Source organism: Pollachius pollachius, assembly GCF_949987615.1.
Source record: "Pollachius pollachius genome assembly, chromosome: 6".
In the NCBI taxonomy this organism is placed as follows: domain Eukaryota; kingdom Metazoa; phylum Chordata; class Actinopteri; order Gadiformes; family Gadidae; genus Pollachius; species Pollachius pollachius.
The window spans coordinates 4,227,991-4,246,082 of record NC_136939.1 but is presented as its reverse complement, the minus strand read 5'-3'; the positions used below and the strand labels follow the sequence as shown (position 1 = coordinate 4,246,082).

Sequence of the window (18,092 nt, the reverse complement as noted above, 5' to 3'; positions counted from 1 at the left end):
ACAGAAGCACACCCACACACACATACAAACAGAAGCACAAACACATGCACACGCACAGAAGGTTGATGTTGTTACAGCAGGGATACACAACAGATTTACTGCGCCATAAAATCACATCCTATCACAATAAACAAGACGCGTCCTGTTTTGTTCCAGAGCTGATTTAAATTCATTCCAGCGCTCCGAATGTCTCAATGTGCCCACGTCTGCGTTGATTCATACCACAACACTGTACAATTGTGGTACCCTGGTAACCGGAGCAATCTGGGAGCCCATGTTTTATCTGCTCTGACATATGCGTCTAGCCCCCCTCCCATTTCCAGCAATCCTTGCCCGGGCTGGGCCAATCACAGCCTTGTATCCAATACGGGGCGGGTTTAATACGATGACTGAACAGAGGAGCGCCCTATGGGAGCCTAGTTGAGGCCTTTTCATAAACAACCCAGATGGCTCTGATTGGTTGTTGGGTCTTTCCAATTGCATCAAGAGGCATTTTGATCTGCACCCGTTGATAACACCCCTTAGAAACCGAAAAATGTACAGTATGCAGATTGGTCTGACGACGTCAGGCTAGTTTCACTGTGCGACCCTCTCTAAACAAATCGGACGGCCGCGTACGTACGCATGAATGCATGCCTGTATGTCTATCACTAGTCAGCTAGTTAGTCAACCACGCAAGAGCACCCGGCGCATCTTCTATCGCATATTTATCATATATTCAGTCAATCAAAAAATAAAAAAAACCTGTGTGACCCCCTTCCCTGTACAGACAGGGGGTCTGAGCAGGGGGTCTGGGTAGGGAGTCTGAGGGGGGGGGGGGGGTCCGCAGGCACTCACATAGGGCAGTAGGGTGGTGTCGCTGCTCACGCCACACAGGCTGATGAGGAACTGCAGCGCCACGCGCACGTTGTTGCTCCAGCGCTCGTCGGACACCAGCGCGTTCCACGCGTTCTCCATCTCGGGACCGGGGACCTCGTCTCCGTACTGACCCGGGAGAGGGGGGAGGACCAGGGCGGGAGAACAAGGGAATAAAGGTCAGTAACACACAGAATCAGACCGAAACCCAAGTCAGTGACACACAGAACCAGACCGAAGAACAAGACAGAAACCCAAGTCAGTGACACATAGAACCAGACCGAAGAACAAGACAGAAACCCAAGTCAGTGACACATAGAATCAGACCGAAGAACAAGACAGAATCTTAAGTCAGTGACACACAGAACCAGACCGAAGAACAAGACAGAAACCCAAGTCAGTGACACATAGAACCAGACCGAAGAACAAGACAGAAACCCAAGTCAGTGACACATAGAACCAGACCGAAGAACAAGACAGAAACCCATGTCAGTGACACATAGAACCAGACCGAAGAACAAGACAGAAACCCAAGTCAGTGACACACAGAACCAGACCGAAGAACAAGACAGAAACCCAAGTCAGTGACACACAGAACCAGACCGAAGAACAAGACAGAAATCCAAGTCAGTGACACATAGAACCAGACCGAAGAACAAGACAGAAACCCAAGTCAGTGACACATAGAACCAGACCGAAGAACAAGACAGAAACCCATGTCAGAGACACATAGAACCAGACCGAAGAACAAGACAGAAACCCATGTCAGAGACACATAGAACCAGACAGAAGAACAAGACAGAAACCCAAGTCAGTGACACATAGAACCAGACCGAAGAACAAGACAGAAACCCAAGTCAGTGACACATAGAACCAGACCGAAGAACAAGACAGAAAGCCAAGTCAGTGACACACAGAACCAGACCGAAGAACAAGACAGAAACCCAAGTCAGTGACACATAGAACCAGACCGAAGAACAAGACAGAAACCCAAGTCAGTGACACATAGAACCAGACCGAAGAACAAGACAGAAACCCAAGTCAGTGACACATAGAACCAGACCGAAGAACAAGACAGAAACCCAAGTCAGTGACACATAGAACCAGACCGAAGAACAAGACAGAAACCCAAGTCAGTGACACATAGAACCAGACCGAAGAACAAGACAGAAACATAAGTCAGTGACACACAGAACCAGACCGAAGAACAAGACAGAAACCCAAGTCAGTGACACATAGAACCAGACCGAAGAACAAGACAGAAACCCAAGTCAGTGACACATAGAACCAGACCGAAGAACAAGACAGAAACATAAGTCAGTGACACACAGAACCAGACCGAAGAACAAGACAGAAACCCAAGTCAGTGACACATAGAACCAGACCGAAGAACAAGACAGAAACATAAGTCAGTGACACACAGAACCAGACCGAAGAACAAGACAGAAACCCAAGTCAGTGACACATAGAACCAGACCGAAGAACAAGACAGAAACTTAAGTCAGTGACACACAGAACCAGACCGCAAGAAAAAGACAGAAACTTAAGTCAGTGACACACAGAACCAGACCGAAGAACAAGACAGAAACTTAAGTCAGTGACACATAGAAAACGACTGCAAGAACAAGACAAAGAACAAGAACAAGACAAAGAACAAGAACAAGACAAAGAACAAGAACAAGACAAAGAACAAGAACAAGACCGAAACAAAGGTCAGTGATAGACATAAACAGAGAACCAGACCAAAACAAAGGCCAGTGACTCACAGAAACAGACCACAAGAACAAGACCGGAACACAAAACAGTGACACACAGCTTCTGCAGCGTTCCATAGATTCCTTAGAGTCACCAAATACCTTTAATAAGCTACGCTGATATTTACTTTGTTTAATTTGTACAAAGATTAAGTTATTTTACTATTTTGGTGAATAATTGCGGCAGTTAAGACAGGAAGCCGTTTGAACAGGCATTAATTTTAGACTTCAAGTTGAAGAGGCCTGTAATTATATGTAATGGTATTTAACCTAACCCTGCCTCCAGGCTCTTCTCACAAGGAGCAGATATACTTTTATGAATCCCTGTGGGGAAATTCATTCTCTGCATTCAACCCATCCTGTGCTGGTAACAGAGAGCTGCCCCACTGTGAATCACCTGGAGGCTAATTTTAGATCCAGCAGTCCAACTGTGTTACAGCAGAACTTCTGTGGGAGACGGCATAGAGCCTAGGCCAAACCCAGAAACTGCAAGGGGCGGAGGTCAGCCTTGTTCCCTGTTCCGTTACGGAGACATTCTAAAGTAAACTGATTCTTGCATACTTCTTGAAGACCCAACAGCCCATCTGCCCTATGCACACACGATGGGCTACAACACATCTGACACAAAGAAGCTTTCAAGGAGGGGATTTTAATAGATGTATTCCTAGAGTGGCATGTTAATTTGAAAGCGTTTGATAAATACAATTACAGCATTTAGCAGAAGCTTTTATCCAAAGCGACTTACATCGGTAAATACACACATTGACACACCGATGGCAGAGTCGACCAAGGCGACAGCCAGCTCGTCAGGAGCAGTCAGGGTTAAGTGTCTCGCTCAGGGACACATCAACACTCAGCTAGGAGGAGCTGGGGATCAAACTAGCAACCTTTCGGTCACAAGACAACCGCTCCACCTCCTGAGCCCTAAGTGTAAGAAAGACGAGCTCCAAAAGACAAACACAAGCTCCCCGTCGGCGCCCGTTCCCCGCCGCCCGCCGTACCTTGGCGGTCATGAACATGAGGTTGTTGAGCACCAGCGACGTGGCCTGCAGGGAGCCCCAGCCGTTGCCCCGCAGACAGGGGGACAACCCCAGGCCGTGGGCCCGGCTCCGCTGCTCCTCGTCCGGGGTGCAGGGGCTGGAGGCGGGCGGCAGCAGCCCCGTGTCCAGCAGCTCCATGTTGCTGAGCCAGGGCAGCAGGTAGGAGAGCATGGTCTGCCGGCCGTTGGGATGGGTGGTGGGGAACCTCTGGCTCACCTCTGGGGAGACGGCGGGAAAGACAGAGTCAGGGCTGTTCCCTCTGGTATTTTTAACCCGCGTTATTTTAACACACAAGCACACGTGTTTACACACGCACGCACACATGTACCTGGGTGGGCGCACGCACCCACGTACACGCCCACACACACATGCTTGCACACGCAGACACACACAAGCTAAAATACGCACACAGGCACCCACGCACACACAAATTATTACATTCACACACACAAACATATGCACATACACACATAATGCTCTTCTACCTGTACATACGTGTTTGTGTGTGTGTGTGTGTGTGTGTGTGTGTGTGTGTGTGTGTGTGTGTGTGTGTGTGTATGCGTGTGTGTGTGTGTGCGTGCGTGCGTGAGTGAGTGTATGTATGCATGTATAAGCGGGCGTGCGTGTGTGTGTGTTTGCATATCTGCTCGTGCGTGCGTGTGTGTGTATCTGTGTGTGTGTGTTTGTATGTCTGCGTGCGCGTGTGTGTGTGTGTGTGTGTGTGTGTGTGTGTGCGTGCGTGCGTGCGTGCTAAGTGCGTGAGTGAGTGAGTGAGTGAGTGTATGTATGTATGTATATGCGGGCGTGCGTGTGTGTGTGTGTTTGCATGTCTGCGTGTGTGAGTGTGTGCATGTCTGTGTGTGTGTGTGTACCTGAGAATAGCGGCAGGGTGAGCTCGGGGTACATGCTGGCCAGCTGGTGGGACAGCTGGGCCAGGTTGACGCTGTAGAGCGGCGGCAGCGGGCCGTGCGTCCCGTACAGGATGTTACCCGGCTTCTGCTCCACCATCCGCTTGGAGTACACACACAGCTTGGACTCCAGCACCTGGACGCACACAGCCCCACACAACCACACAGAGGAACACACAACCACACACAACCACACAGAGAAACACACAACCACACACACACAACCACACAGAGAAACACACAACCACACAGAGAAACACACAACCACACACAACCACACAGAGAAAGACACAACCACACCGAGAAACACACAACCACAGACAACCACACACAACCACACAGAGAAACACACAACCACACACAACCACACCGAGAAACACACAACCACACACAACCACAAACAACCAATCAGAGAAACACACAGCCACATACAACCACACAACCACACAAAACCACACAAAACCACACAGAGAAACACACAACCACACAGAGAAACACACACCAACAGGGTCATGGCCATGTTGCATTTATACTGCTATAAACACAGCTTATTACAATTGTATGTAAATACGGGTAGCTTAGGAGCAGGTAGGGGTTAGGCGTCTCACACACGCACACACACACACACACACAGACACACACATGCACAAGCACACACACCCACTCACACACAATGGATGATATCTTCAACAATGGAATTAACTGAACCATCAGCTGATGGATCCTGAACTGTCACCTAGCCGGTTTAGGAGGTGTGTCTGTCTGTGTGTGTGTGTGTGTGTGTGTGTGTGTGTGTGTGTGTGTGTGTGTGTGTGTGTGTGTGTGTGTGTGTGTGTGTGTGTGTGTGTTTACCTGCATCAACTGCATTGAGATCTCATAGATTTCCCTGCTGGTGTCCGAGGCCTTGAACAACACCAGGTTGAGCAAGGTAATGAGGTCACATGGGTAATTCCTGCAACGAGAGCCAATCAGCACACTGCCTGAGTCACGGAGGTCTGTTTCAACAAACACGCTGAAGTCATCTCTTATGTTTACGCGCTAAAGCTTAAGGTTTAGTGGAGCTCACTCACAATTCATCAATGAAGGAGGGACCATGTGCCATGTGGATATTATATGAGACACATTACATGGCTTTATAATGCCCTGCACAATCTTTTATGAAGTCTTTTATTTATTACTCATTGTGATTTAAAATCAAATTTTCCAGAGAGACCTTAGATTTTACTTCATGAATGTATAAATACATTATAAAACGAGTATAAGATTTCGTCTTTTTTTTCCATAAAATAGGGTAACAGTTAATTCATAATAAATACATCTCTTGGAAGCTCCATCTGAAGCTCTATCTTAAACCCTATCTGGAGCTCTATCTGAAACTCTACCTGGAGCTTTATCTGAAACTCTATCTGGAACTTTATCGGAAACTCTCTCTGAAACTCTATCTGAAACTCTCTCACTCTAAAGCTCTATCTGAAGCTCTTTCTGAAACTCTTTCACTCTAAAGGTCTATCTGAAACTCTTTCACTCTAAAGCTCTATCTGAAGCTCTATCTGAAACTCTCTCACTCTAAAGCTCTATCTGAAGCTCTATCTGAAGCTCTATCTGAAACTCTTTTCCTCTAAAGCTCTATCTGAAGCTCTATCTGAAGCTCTAGCTGAAGCTCTAGCTGAAACTCTATCTGAAGCTCTATCTGTAACTCTTTCCCTCTAAAGCTCTATCTGAAGCTCTATCTGAAACTCTTTCCCTCTAAAGCTCTATCTGAAGCTCTATCTGAAACTCTATCTGAAGCTCTATCTGAAACTCTTTCCCTCTAAAGCTCTATCTGAAGCTCTATCTGAAACTCTATCTGAAGCTCTATCTGAAACTCTTTCCCTCTAAAGCTCTATCTGAAGCTCTATCTGAAGCTCCATGTGAAGCTCCACCTGCAGCTGAAGCTCACAGCACCTCACCTGTTCCCACACACGGTGGCGATGGCCTTGAAGCAGCCTGAAGCCAGCTGGTAGGTCCCGGTGAAGCAGCGGTCCACGGCCCAGTTGAACAGGTTCACCTGGTCTGGGTTCAGCTCTAACAGCAGGATGACCACCTCGCAGCCCAGCCGGTGAACCTACCGGACAGAAACACAGAGTAACACACCCACCCCTTTGATAACACACACACGTGATATATAGAAACCAAAGGCAACAAACGCAGAGTACAATTTGTAAACCTATTGCCGCAATAAACACTTGGACAATACTTTATACTTCACAATGGTCACAAAATCTGTTAAAGCCGCTGGAGGTACGAATTGAGAGAAGTAGTTTCCTGTGATTGGCAGGCAAGATGCAATCTCTGAAATAACAACCGAGCATTTCTGAGCATTTCACTCACTAATAGCTGACAGGTGTCTGTGTCATGTCTAACAAACAAAAGTCAAATAAATCTCCCCTATAGCTCCTTTAAAAAAAAAAAAACGATAAAGGAAACCATGTCAGGCTAACAATGTAGAATCCCCCTTTACGATGCAGCCATGAGTCCGGGACGATAGGGCTGATCGGGTGAGAGGTGAAGGGTCAGTTCGAGCTCTCTCCTACCCGGAGGTCGTGGCAGGCCAGGATGTTGTCTAGCCACTTGTACAGGTAGCCGTCGTTGGACAGGCCCACGTTGTCGAAGACGGGCCCGCAGCAGAGCACGGCCGACATGGCCTGGGGATAGACAGAGACGCTGCGTCAGGGGAACCGATCGGACTGAAAGCACACGGCTGGCGATGCTCGGCCTCCATCTGATTCTGTGTGTTTCCACGGAGGCCAAGGCAGACTCGCCCAGTGTGGCGCTTTTGTCAGCAGATTCCTTATCTATTCATTTGCCAACATACTTTTCTTGAAGTTGGCCCTTTGTGTCAACAATAGAAAGAATGCAATTATTCCACACGATTGGAATTTCAATGGGCTAAGATTAATAATGCCGGGATGTGTGTGTGTGTGTGTGTGTGTGTGTGTGTGTGTGTGTGTGTGTGTGTGTGTGTGTGTGTGCGTGTGCAGTGTATTCATGTTGTGTTTCTGTACCTTCAGAGCACAGTATTGGTAGCGTGTGATCTGGTGGTTGCGGTCGCTATAGCGATCCAGGGGCGTGAACATGATGCTGAAGGGGCCGGCCCATTGGCTGAAGAGGATGAACAGGTGGTGCCTCAGAGACTGCTGGGGGAAGAGGAAGCGTCTGTGGTGGACTAGAGACAGACAGACAGACAGACAGACAGACAGACAGACAGACAGACAGACAGACAGACAGACAGACAGACAGACAGACAGACAGACAGACAGACAGACAGACAGACAGACAGACAGACAGACAGACAGACAGACAGACAGACAGACAGACAGACAGACAGACAGACAGACAGACAGACAGACAGAGTCAGAATAAAAATAAATGTGAGCTGAACAGCAAGGATTGAGTTCATTTCTGCGATCCTTCTCGAGTTTTCTTTCTTGATAATGGACGTTTTTCCTGGTTCTGATAACGTTGTAAAGGTTTTGAATAATGCTGCTCTTAAGACTCTCTTATGTGTCTTATGATATCTCTTATGCTGCTCTTATGTGTTATCAACAAGGGTGTGCGATGCTACATGGATATTGTGCATACTGTTGTTATTAACGGGATTGTATAATAATCTATCATTCATGTGTTGATGAATTAATCGGGTGTGATTGCGGGTCTTTTAACTCTGAATAATGAATGCCATTGTACAACGCGGGGGGGGGGGGGTCTGAGTCTATCAACGGGGTACCGATGAGGCTGTGCTGGGCGGTGGCGGATGACGGCTAAGGGCTCACCAGGGACACACTGGATGAGGTTGGCCACCATGCCGCTGAAGTGGGCCCGGATGTCCTTCAGGACGTCCAGCTCCTTCTCGTTCTCCGCCTCCAGCAGCATGCGGGTCAGGTCCACGTACTCCAGGAACAGGGCCCCCAGCGCCAGGGAGTCCCGCTCCAGGGCCCCGTTGGTGCTGGAAGAGGGAGGAACGGCGTCGGCCATTGAGATTTACATTCAGGGGATTTTGCCACTTTTTATCCGAAGCGACTTACGATTCATTCACTCATTCCCCCACCGACGGCGGAGTCGACCGCGCAGGGCGACAGTCAGCTCGTCGGGAGCAGTCAGGCCGAGGTGTTTTGCTCAAGGACACCTCGACACTCGGCTAGGAGGAGCCGGGGATCGAACTAGCAACCTTCGAGTTAACAGCCAACCCGCTCTACCTCCTGAGCGTCACCTGCGTTGATTAGCAATTCTGGCACTTGATGTACGTACTTATTGTATATTCAAGGTCCTTGCACTTAAAGAATAGTGCTTAGCATTGTGTAGCATCTTATCCTAGCTGTCTTTGTTGTACACAGGGAAGGGGTTAACCCAGCGATTTTAAGTGCATGGCACTTGGTTCTATGAACATCCTTGTACCGTCTGTACAAGGATGTACCGTACTGTACCGACAATGATATATTGTTTCTCTTTCTTCTGATAAATGTACTTATTGTAAGTCATTTTGAATTGCAGTGAAAATCTAAATGCCCTAGATGTAAATGTAAATGTTGACCTGTGTTTTAAGTATTTAAAGTTGCGAACAAAAATTCTCATTTCGTTGTCTTTGGCTACACCTATGTTGATAACCGGTAAGTACAGGTGTGTGTTTGTGGGTTTCACTTCCCAGAGCTGTAAACATTGCGATCTATGTGACGGCAGCCAGATGGGAATAGGTCTAGTGGAAGAGAATGGAAAGTACTGAACGCCGCTTTGCATACAAGTGAGCTGGAGAGCGAGTCAGGCGGAACGACCGCAGCTGGCGGAGGGAAAATGCTTCACTAACCCTGCAGCATTTGTGATATTTCCCTGGAATGACCCCACCGACACCCGGTTCTGAACATTCATAATCAGGACATTCATTGTACGCAAACCGCAAGGGGGGCCATAGGCTCAGTCACCATTATGGATCATTCAGTGTTAGATAGTGACTTAACAGATATTTATTTACATGAAACTCTTCAAGATTCTCACTTTGAGTTCCCTTGTTCAAAACACTTACTGTTTTGGGTGTGTGTGTGTGTGTGTGTGTGTGTCATCTGTGTGTGTGTGTGTATGAGAGTGTGTGCGTGCATGCGTGCGTGCGTGTGTGTGCGTGAATGTGTGCATGAATGTGTGCGTGTGTGTGTGTGTGCGTGCGTGCGTATCTGCGTGTGTGTTACCTGTCGCTGATCACTCCCGCGTCGGCCAGCAGTTCAAAAATGCGCAGCAGCTGTAGCCGGAGCAGATCTCTCCTCTCCCGCCGTTTCTTATTCTGGGGAACAGAGCGAGGGTAGAGCGAGGCAGGGTTCAGGTCAAGGCTTTATTGAGTCTGAGACCGCACTACACAGCCTTAAACCCAGACTTGGTTCCAGTGTTTTGATAGAGTTGCGCAAGTCAAGGGCGGCCCAAGACGGTCAACCGTGTATTTGTTGCTTAGTAATCATATCGGGATAAAAGCCTCTTCTAATCTACTAATTGAAAGTTTGATAAAAATTCAGGTGTGTGTGTGTGTGTGTGTGTGTGTGTGTGTGTGTGTGTGTGTGTGTGTGTGTGTGTGTGTGTGTGTGTGTGTGTGTGTGTGTGTGTGTGTGTGTGTGTGTGTGTGTGTGTGTGTGCGTGTTTCACCTCTGGCCTTCGTTCAAGGGCTTCTTTCATCAATGGATGGAGTTCTTCCACTAACTCCCTGTTGGCACATGAACGCAGAGAAACTACTTTATGCTAGCTCACTGCTGGCACACATACAGAATAACAACATTATGCTAGCTCAGCGTTAAGCAGGTTCACGTTGAAATACTATTATGCTAGCTCACCTTTAGCACCCATACAGAAAAGTAATATTGTGATACTTCACTGTTGGCAGACATACAAAACACATATTTGTTCTTCCCACTGTGACCACAATGACATAAGTCATTGTTCCGAGGGATTTTAAAGTTATTTTCGTAACATTACCCTTTCTCAAGGGTAAAATGCTTCTTCCCTCTACAAGTGAAAGAAAGTATATTTGCCAACAGTGAAAGCTATCGTTCCAGGAAAAGCTTTTCACTCCACCTCCTCCCTGATGAAGGTTTTATATTTGACCAGGGAGACTTCTCTGTCAGAAAGCCCTAGCACTCACCCTGACTCTGAGGGGACTGCAGCGAGAGACAGATGCTAACTGTATGAGACACGTCACGAAGAACAGAGAAACAATGGGTAACAACCTCATTACTCAGAAAATCACGTCAACAGTCAAGTCCAGATTTAGCATCAATTCAGAGCCCTGAGCGCGGCTGAATCTCTGCCTCTCACGCTAAGCTCTGTACTAAGCTCTGAGCGATGCATCAGACCTTGTTCAAATGTTGTTTTGACCGGGGTTAACCCGCTGTCGACCCCCTGTTAATCAGCTGTTGTCCAACGAGGCAAAGAGAGGGGCTCTATTGGTAAATAGACGTTTATTTTTGGTACTTTAGAATTTATATCCCAAATAAGTTATGCTTCCATTATCTATGAGTGTATTTCCGCACTGTAGCAGAAAGAGCGATCACAGATAAGTTTATAGCTTGTTCCTTCATAATTGAATGACATTAAGTGCTTTATCCATTAATAAATCAACATTGAATATTTTTTAATATCAAGCCCCAACATCATGCACTTAAACACATACACCCAGTACAAATAACCCAATACTTTTCCCCACTGGTCAAGGAACACAAGCCACCTGATAACATGGCAGGTAATATTTACTTTCATATTAAAGGGGGTGATATTATGGCCCCAGGTGTGAGTGTGATTAGCTATTGTTTGAAAAAAAATGATGAGTGGTGAGGGGGGGTGAGGGAGGGTGAGGGAGGGGTGAGGGGGGGGTGAGGGGGGGGTCTGCGTACCTGAACACCAGGGCGTTGGTGCGTCCGAACCCTAGCACCAGGGACTCGGTGATCTCCAGGCTCTCGGCCCTCATCAGCGGCACCAGCTGCTTCAATAACCAGGCCACCGAGGGGGTGCCTATCACCTGGGCAACCACGCACACACACACACACACACACACACACACACACACACACACACACACACACACACACACACACACACACACACACACACACACACAGTTTAATCTTGACTGTACAGCAATATCGTCTTGATATTGTGAGAGCCTACCAAGTGTGCCAATGTGCAGCTTTGTTCAGCTTTTAGCCTAGCAACAACCCTCTTAGTGTTCCAGATGACACACAAACACACACACACGCACGCACACACACACACACACGCACGCACGCATGCACGGACGCACACACACACACACAGACTCAAATGCACTTACCCACACAGATTCACATGCACTCACTCACACGTACACGCACACACACACACACACGCACGCACGCACGGATGCACACACACACACACACAGACTCAAATGCACTTACCCACACAGATTCACATGCACTCACTCACACGCACACGCATACACACACACACAGACACACACACACACACACACACACACACACTAACCCACACAGATTCACATGCACTCACTCACACACACACACACGTACACGCACATGCACACACACACACACACACACACACACACACACACACACACACACATGCACTAACCCACACAGATTCACATGCACTCACTCACACACACACACGCCCACCTTGTTGTCGTAGGCCACGCTGCCGTCGGGCGTGGTGGCGGTGATCTCGGGGGTGGAGGCGCGGAGGTGTCCGGGGGACATGATGCTGGGCTTGGCCACGCCCAGACACAGGATCAGGTAGTTCCTCCACAGCGGCGTGTAGCTCTCGCTGGAGCCCGCCGTGCTCGTCTTCCTGGCGTTCACCGGACTGCTGCGCAACCGCAGAAAACAGGACCAACCCTCAAAGAGCGTTCCCTCTGGGCCTCAGCGGGCCGAGCACCATATGGGCTCGGTCCTGAACGCGGCGACCCGGGTTTCGATTCCTGCCCGCGGCCATTTGCTTCATGTCCTCCCCTCTAACTCCCATACCTCCCTCTCTATCTCACTATAACAAAGCATGAACATGCAAAAAAGTGTGCTAGAGCGCTTCCTCCTTCATCTGCTATGCCCGGGGGGGTTACACAGCCCCGTGTCACCGTTACCAACCAGTCGGTTGGCCTCGGCCCACCGTAAAACAAACAGGGAAAAAACGTACAAAACTAACCCAGTGGAATAACGAAAGAAGGCAGCGGAGCAGGTGTTCAGCAGGGCCATAAAAACAGCCGTAAAAACAACAGCTCTGTTCATTCAGGCTTTCAACGCCCCTGGACACAACCAGCTATGGACCAGTGGAACCAGACGCTCCTCTCGATGACTCACAGCTAGCGATGTAGACCAGTGGAACCAGAACCCTTACTTGGGGTCCACCAGTGGGAGAGGCAACTCTTCTAGATACCTGACAGCTACCTATGTGGACCAGAGGAACCAGAAGCTCCTCTAGATGTCTTACTTGGGGCCCCCTATAGATGTCTTGCTTGAGGCCCCCTATAGATGTCTTACTTGGGGGCCCCTCTAGATGTCTTACTTTGGGCCCCCTATAGATGTCTTACTTGGGGGCCCCTCTAGATGTCTTACTTGAGGGACACCTCTAGATGTCTTACTTGGGGCCCCTATAGATGTCTTACTTGGGGGCCCCTCTAGATGTCTTGCTTGGCGCCCCCTCTAGATGTCTTACTTGGTGCCCTCTATAGATGTCTTGCTTGAGGCCCCCTATAGATGTCTTACTTGGGGGCCCCTCTAGATGTCTTACTTTGGGCCCCCTATAGATGTCTTACTTGGGGGCCCCTCTAGATGTCTTACTTGAGGGACACCTCTAGATGTCTTACTTGGGGCCCCTATAGATGTCTTACTTGGGGGCCCCTCTAGATGTCTTGCTTGGCGCCCCCTCTAGATGTCTTACTTGGTGCCCTCTATAGATGTCTTACTTGGGGGCCCCTATAGATGTCTTCCTTGGGGGCCCCTATAGATGTCTTACTTGAGGGGCCCCTCTAGAAGTCTTACTCGGGGGCCCCTCTAGAAGTCTTACTCGGGGGGCCCCTATAGATGTCTTACTTGGGGGCCCCTCTAGATGTCTTACTTGGTGCCCTCTATAGATGTCTTACTTGGGGGCCCCTCTAGATGTCTTACTTGGGGGCCCCTCTAGATGTCTTACTTGGGGGCCCCTCTAGATGTCTTACTTGGTGCCCTCTATAGATGTCTTACTTGGGGGCCCCTATAGATGTCTTACTTGGTGCCCTCTATAGATGTCTTACTTGGGGGCCCCTCTAGATGTCTTACTTGAGGGACACCTCTAGATGTCTTGCTTGGCGCCCCCTATAGATGTCTTACTTGGGGGCCCCTATAGATGTCTTACTTGAGGGGCCCCTCTAGAAGTCTTACTCGGGGGCCCCTATAGATGTCTCACTCGGGGGCCCCTCTAGAAGTCTTACTTGGGGGCCCCTCTAGAAGTCTTACTCGGGGGGCCCCTCCAGAAGTCTTACTTGGGGTCCACCAGCGGGAGCAGCAGCTGCAGGCGGGTGAAGGCGTAGGGCCAGGCGTAACCCAGGGCGATGGGGCAGTGCTTGGGCAGGTGCTCCTGGCGCAGGAAGCTGTGCAGGCAGAGCACCCAGGGGTCCTTCACGCACTGGGCGAAGATCCACACGTGGCTGGGGCTCTTGACGTCGTAGCTGCTGCTGACCAGCCGGGCCGTCCACTCCACCAGCCACTGCAGGTCCACCGTGTGGCTGAGGGGCAGGGTGGCCTGGAGGGGGGAGGGGGGAGGGGAGGAGAGGAGGGGGGGGAGGAGGGGGAGGAAGGGGGGAGGGGGGAGGAGAGGAGAGGAGGGGGGGGAGGAGAGGGGAGGGGGGAGGAGGGGGAGGAAGGGGGGAGGGGGGAGGAGAGGAGAGGAGGAGGGGGAAGAGGGGAGGGAGGGGGGAGGAGAGGAGAGGAGGGGGAAGGAGGAGGGGGGAGAGGAGGGGGAGGGATGGGGGGAGGGGAGAAGGAGGGGGGAGAAGAGGGGAGGGAGGGGGGGAGGAGAGGAGGGGGGAGAAGAGGGGGAGGGAGGGGGGAGGAGGGGAGGGAGGGGGGAGAGGAGGAGGAGGGGGGAGAAGAGGGGGAGGGAGGGGGGAGAGGGGGAGGGAGGGGGAGAGGAGGGGGAGGGATGGGGGGATGGGAGAAGGAGGGGGGAGAAGAGGGGGAGGAAGGGGGGAGAGGGAGAGGAGGAGGTAGGGGGGAGGAGGGGGAGGAAGGGGGGAGAGGAGGGGGAGGGAGGGGGAAGAGGAGGAAGGGTGGAATGAGGGAAGAGAAGGGAAGGAAACAGGAGACAGGCAGAGAGGAGGGAAGAGAAGGGAAGGAGACAGGAGACAGGCAGAGAGGAGGGAAGAGAAGGGAAGGAGACAGGAGACAGGCAGAGAGGAGGGAAGAGAAGGGAAGGAGACAGGAGACAGGGAGAGAGGAGGGAAGAGAAGGGAAGGAGACAGGAGACAGGGAGAGAGGAGGGAAGAGAAGGGAAGGAGACAGGAGACAGGGAGAGGGGAGGGAGGAGATGGGACGGAGACAGGAGACGGACAGAGAGGAGGGAGGACATAAGAGAGGACAGAGGAGTCGAGAAACGAAAAGAAGGAGGTGTTGAGGACACAGGGTAGGAGAGGATGGGGAGTGAAAGGTTAGGATTACCTGGCACACATTTCAGCGTGTGTTATTTATGTTAAATCGGAGGAAGTGGTCGGACAGGGGGAGAGGATGATGAAGGCGCTCACCGAGTCGGACACGGCTACGTGGACGAAGCTCTCCATGACCGCCGGGCTCAGCTGGTCCATGATGTCTATCATGGGTTTGTCATCGTCCTGGGAGCAAAATATCAGAGTGGATTTTTCAAAGACTTTTGTTCCAACTTTCAGTTGCTGATGAAGATCCAAAAAGTGTAAAGTTAATCGATTTCTCCCTTCAAACTACCCACCCACAGCCATAATATGAATACGAGAAACAGTGTGTGAGACAACAAAAGCACATATAACAATAAACAAAACTAATTCAAAACTCAATCAACCATTTATCATTCTTTGTTGTATATGGGGAATGGGTTAACCCAACAATTGTTAGTGGTTGGCACTTGGTTTTATGAACATCCTTTGTGCACGACAGCGATATATTGTCGTATGCCTTCCTTCTGACAAATGTGCTTATTTTAAGTCTCTTTGGATAAAAGCGTCTGCTAAACGCCCTGAATGCAAACATAAATATCGCAGCATCTCCGTCGATCCCGCCACGGTTAGCTCCTCAGCGCCCCCTGTCTTTCCAGTACCTCGGCGCGGCCCAGGGCGGTGAAGAGGCAGCGTATTTCCCGCAGCACGCCCACGGCCAGCTTCCTGGTGCTGATCTGACAGGAGCAGAGCAGCAGCAGAGCCAGGCCCTCCACGGCGTGGAGGACAGAGCCGTGAGGGCTGCGATCGGGCAGTCTGGGGCTGGCCTGGACGGGGAGGAGACACGGAGGGGAGGATGGGTGTTAAGAGGCTGGGCAGAACCTGGTGACGTTGAGACCCAGATAGAGGGAGAACAGTGAGAAGAGGAATAGCACCAAGGCAAGGTTTTAAAAGAATTCATTCCTTTTTAATAGAAGATAAGATCGACTTTATTAATCCCAGACAGGAAATGAGGGAATGTCATTAATATTTGCTGAGGGGAAACTAAAGGGAACATTAAGTATTGGAAATTATATAGTTATTAGACATTCCTTTTTAATAGAAGATAAGATTTATTTTATTATTCCAAGACAGGAAAGTAAGGAATGTCTTTAATATTTGCTGAGGGGAAACTAAAGGGAACATTAAGTATTGGATATTTTATAGTTATTAGACATTCCTTTTTAATGGAAGATAAGATTGACTTTATTAATCCCAGAGAGGAAACTAGGGATTGTCACTAAAATCTGCTGAGAGGAATTCAAAGGGAACCATAATTATTAGATACTATAAAATGACTAGATATAAAACTGTATTATATTAAACCAAGTTCAATGCAATAAGCTTTTAACAATCCTATTTTCAACATTATACATATCAGGTCAACGGGGTACGTAAACATTTCCCTGAGCGCTGCAGCTCTGAGGGCCCGGTGCTCGAGGGCCCCTGGGGCTGGCCTACTGTACGTACGTCGGCCCCTCGGCGGCTCTTCCCCTGGAGCTGCAGGGCCAGCCGCCACTGAGTGAGCAGCTGGAGCAGCAGCTTGACCGAGGCGTCCTGCAGGCCCTGCTGAGTGTCCTGCACCTGGGGGACGGGGAGCAGAGAGAGAGGGGTCGGCTGGAGGGTCTGCCGGTCTACACAACGCAGCCACCCAGAGGAGGGTGGGGACTGAGACTCGACGTGGAGGAGGTGGTTAGGTAGCGAGCTGGAGGAGAGGATGGCGACTGAGGAGAAACTGGTCGTTGGGCTGTTACTGGGGACAACTTGATGGTTAAGGCAAAAACGTTTGTATTTTTTTTAAACCATTCGTCGGCGACAAGAAGGTCAAAGATTACATTGGAAACTAATATGATGCCGATTTTTTCCGAGGTTGACAATGATGGGTGTTGTTGTCACACACACATGCACGCACGCACACACACACAGAACAGAAACCGCATCCCAGTCGAGCCCATGGACGACCCAGTTTGTTCATGATTCAGCTCCCCAGTTCTCACCTCCCGCAGCAGGAAGTGGGTGTAACCGAAGAGCACGTCCTCCCTCCAGTCGGAGAAGTCCAGCAGCAGGCTCTGCAGGGAGTTCTGGGAGATGAGGCGCAGCTCGTCGTCCATGTGGACCGTTAGCCTGAGAACAGAGGGGCCGGGAGCTCAGCACGCATCGATCAGACCCCGACCCAGACCTGCCCGAGTCCACCTGAGACCTGGCTGGTCTCGCCAGGACCCGCGAATCAATACTCTGTGGGAAAACAGTTTCTCTGCAGATAGCCCAAGTTTCTTTATCTCCTAACTGCGCTGCGAATGAATCGACTGCAGTTAAACTTCTCTGACACTGTCTGTCAGATGCTGATGTCTTTTGGCTCTTAGGCGTTAATGCTGAGCCGCTGAGTGGAATCACAACACCGGCCTGCACTGACGTTAAACGTCGACCTAATACACCTCAGCTTCGACACCAAACACCTAACCATCGCCGCCGAGAACCATCGATTTCACACCCCGTCCCTGGACCTAAGCCCAGAGCCCGCTAGGGCTGAGCGGGGAAAACCGTCTCAGCACTGTGGCGGGTGGAGGGTGGAGGTACTGGGTGGAGGGTTCAGGATGAAGGGGGGTGGGGGGGGATGAGAGGAGTGTCTCACCGGGAGAGCAGATCGATGAGCTCGGGTTTGGACATGCCGTCGGGCAGGATGCGAGGGACGGCCGCCACGCAGGTCCGGAACAGATCGATCTTGGGCTTCCTCTCCCCGCTGTCTCAGGGAGGAAGATGGAGATGGACGCCAGGGCAACGCCACGACAGGACAAAAAGGAAAGAACAGACATAACGATTAGGACGATTATGA

General features: G+C 50.1%; 1 protein-coding gene across 3 annotated transcripts in view; it reads right to left on the bottom strand.

Moving 5' to 3' along the window:
* Positions 1–18,092, bottom strand: part of fryb (furry homolog b) — a 76,972-nt gene that overhangs the window by 29,968 nt on the left and 28,912 nt on the right. For all 3 annotated transcript variants that reach the window (XM_079738402.1, XM_079738400.1, XM_079738401.1), the window contains exons 17-34: positions 17,892–17,999; positions 17,257–17,383; positions 16,730–16,843; positions 15,883–16,047; positions 15,338–15,424; positions 14,081–14,340; positions 12,243–12,432; positions 11,460–11,584; positions 10,219–10,276; positions 9,774–9,865; positions 8,370–8,542; positions 7,602–7,762; positions 7,131–7,241; positions 6,507–6,661; positions 5,410–5,509; positions 4,522–4,693; positions 3,611–3,867; positions 838–984 (exon numbers count right to left, since the gene is read on the bottom strand). In XM_079738402.1, the coding sequence (XP_079594528.1) occupies positions 838–984; positions 3,611–3,867; positions 4,522–4,693; positions 5,410–5,509; positions 6,507–6,661; positions 7,131–7,241; positions 7,602–7,762; positions 8,370–8,542; positions 9,774–9,865; positions 10,219–10,276; positions 11,460–11,584; positions 12,243–12,432; positions 14,081–14,340; positions 15,338–15,424; positions 15,883–16,047; positions 16,730–16,843; positions 17,257–17,383; positions 17,892–17,999 (2,602 nt within the window). The remainder of the gene's footprint in view (positions 1–837; positions 985–3,610; positions 3,868–4,521; positions 4,694–5,409; positions 5,510–6,506; positions 6,662–7,130; positions 7,242–7,601; positions 7,763–8,369; positions 8,543–9,773; positions 9,866–10,218; positions 10,277–11,459; positions 11,585–12,242; positions 12,433–14,080; positions 14,341–15,337; positions 15,425–15,882; positions 16,048–16,729; positions 16,844–17,256; positions 17,384–17,891; positions 18,000–18,092) is intronic.